The sequence below is a fragment of the Hydractinia symbiolongicarpus genome, chromosome 12 (genome assembly GCF_029227915.1).
Source record: "Hydractinia symbiolongicarpus strain clone_291-10 chromosome 12, HSymV2.1, whole genome shotgun sequence".
Taxonomy (NCBI): domain Eukaryota; kingdom Metazoa; phylum Cnidaria; class Hydrozoa; order Anthoathecata; family Hydractiniidae; genus Hydractinia; species Hydractinia symbiolongicarpus.
Window position 1 is genome coordinate 16,180,256 of NC_079886.1, and position 1,903 is coordinate 16,182,158.

At 30.8% G+C, this 1,903-nt stretch overlaps 1 protein-coding gene across 1 annotated transcript; it reads left to right on the top strand.

Annotated features, from left to right (window-relative positions):
- The first annotated feature begins 202 nt into the window (after positions 1-202).
- On the top strand, positions 203-1,658 carry LOC130622194 (uncharacterized). Its single transcript, XM_057437629.1, has 2 exons — positions 203-1,110; positions 1,303-1,658. The coding sequence occupies exons 1-2, from the start codon at positions 845-847 to the stop codon at positions 1,340-1,342; spliced, it is 306 nt and encodes a 101-aa protein (XP_057293612.1). The 5' UTR covers positions 203-844; the 3' UTR covers positions 1,343-1,658.
- Positions 1,659-1,903: the final 245 nt, after the last annotated feature.

Sequence of the window (1,903 nt, forward strand, 5' to 3'; positions counted from 1 at the left end):
ACCGTTTTTTAACCGTTTTAATTTGCTTTTAGACCTGATGATGGATAAATTTATCCGAAATATATTGTTAATAAAGAAATAATAATCATTGTTGGTTTAATTCTTAAATAACAATATGTGAATTGATTCTTTTTTCTTAAACATTTAGCACGAGAATGCCATTAATGTCTCTGTGACTCTAAGTGGATATCTTGGTTGCCCTTACAAGACCTTTATTGAAAACAGTAAATAAGAGAAACTGATAGACTATGCGCTACTAACAATCTTAATAAATATATGTATTTTCATGCTAACATAAAATGACGCAGGGATTATCTAAACGTAAAAGTCGTTAATTTTACGCCTTCTTCCTCGAAATAAAACATTACCTTTCCGAAAAACAAGGATATGTTTTCTCTTGACTTCACCAGATATTTTGTTTCTATTCTGACAATGTTATTACTAAATATTTTCCGCTTTTGGTAATGATAAATAATTAGTAATTAGTAGTTTGAGGTAATATTAAAGCATCGACAAAAAAAGTTTTCCTAGATGTTCTGACCTTTTCATGACCCTTTGTCATACCTAGACAATTAGTCGAAAATTTAGTCTCACGTCAAAGTTGTAACAAAAAGTTTCGGTGAGGTGATACCATTGGTAAGTTCATGCTCTGTGTCACTTTTGACCTATACTAATTTCTTCTGATCAATTCAAGATCGTTAAACATTTAATGTCATGACATTTTTTTTCAATTTTTTTTTAATTACGAAACACATATATAAAAGACATTTATACAACGAGTAGAAATAAAAGGAAATTTCTCATGAAACAGTACATAGCTTAGCTTGTAACTAAAGAACACGTCATGAAAAACTTATCACTGCTCATTTTGCTTCTACCTTTGATAACTGTGTCAGCAATGGACGATTGGGTAGTATTTTGCAGAAGATTGCATCTCAAATGTCCAGTATGGAACATAAAGTGGAGATCGCATGTGGTAAAAAAACCTCCAAAGATTTATCATGTAGGGCATCATGACTTACCTGAGAGAACAAGCAGTACTTATAAAGGACTGATCCTCTCAAAAATACCTTTCCTGAAGAATGCTTTAAAGAAACATAGACTTAACAGGTAATTTACAGCATTTTTTTAATAAAGAGAGTTTTACGAGGATGCATACTAAGGCTTTTTCATGGTTTACTACCATTCGCGATAAATTAATTATTAAATAAAGCAATCAGAAGTCTTCATAATGCTTAACGCTATAGATAAGGTAATAGATATCTAAATGGAGTCATTAAATGAAACTATACATTCTTTTAGAAATCAAAAACGACAACCGAAAGCCACATTAAACTTGTGATGATATAAGCATAACAATGCTGTGTACAATGGAAGTGTACTTGTCATCTCAACTGATATCTTGGTAGCTTGTACTGAATATCTTGTTGGCCCTTAAATACAGCTGAACTTATTTTTACAAGACCCTCATTGAAAACAGTAAATTGCACAAGCTGATAGACTATCCGTATGTTTAACTAGAACCTCGATAGATAATCTTGTTCTAAAAAGGGATTATCAAACCCTGTACAGAAATTAGGACTGTTGTAAAGAAAGTCAGTTTTGTTCTTACTTGAAAAAAAAGTCCAATTGATGACTTTCATGTCTGTGTATTTCTATGATCAGCATAACTTTGTGCATGTATTTAATAAATAAATAAATAAATAAATCATCATGTTGAAACCTAATGCATTTACAGGTACCCATTTTGTTTTTTTAAAAAAGCTGCTTGCTTTTGGAACATAATTTTTTGCGTTGCATAAACCTAAATTGCTAGAATTTTATTTTGTTTTTACATTTCTGCAACATATTTTATTTGCATAGTGTAGCCATGTACTGCAACATTAGATTTGCACTGCAACAT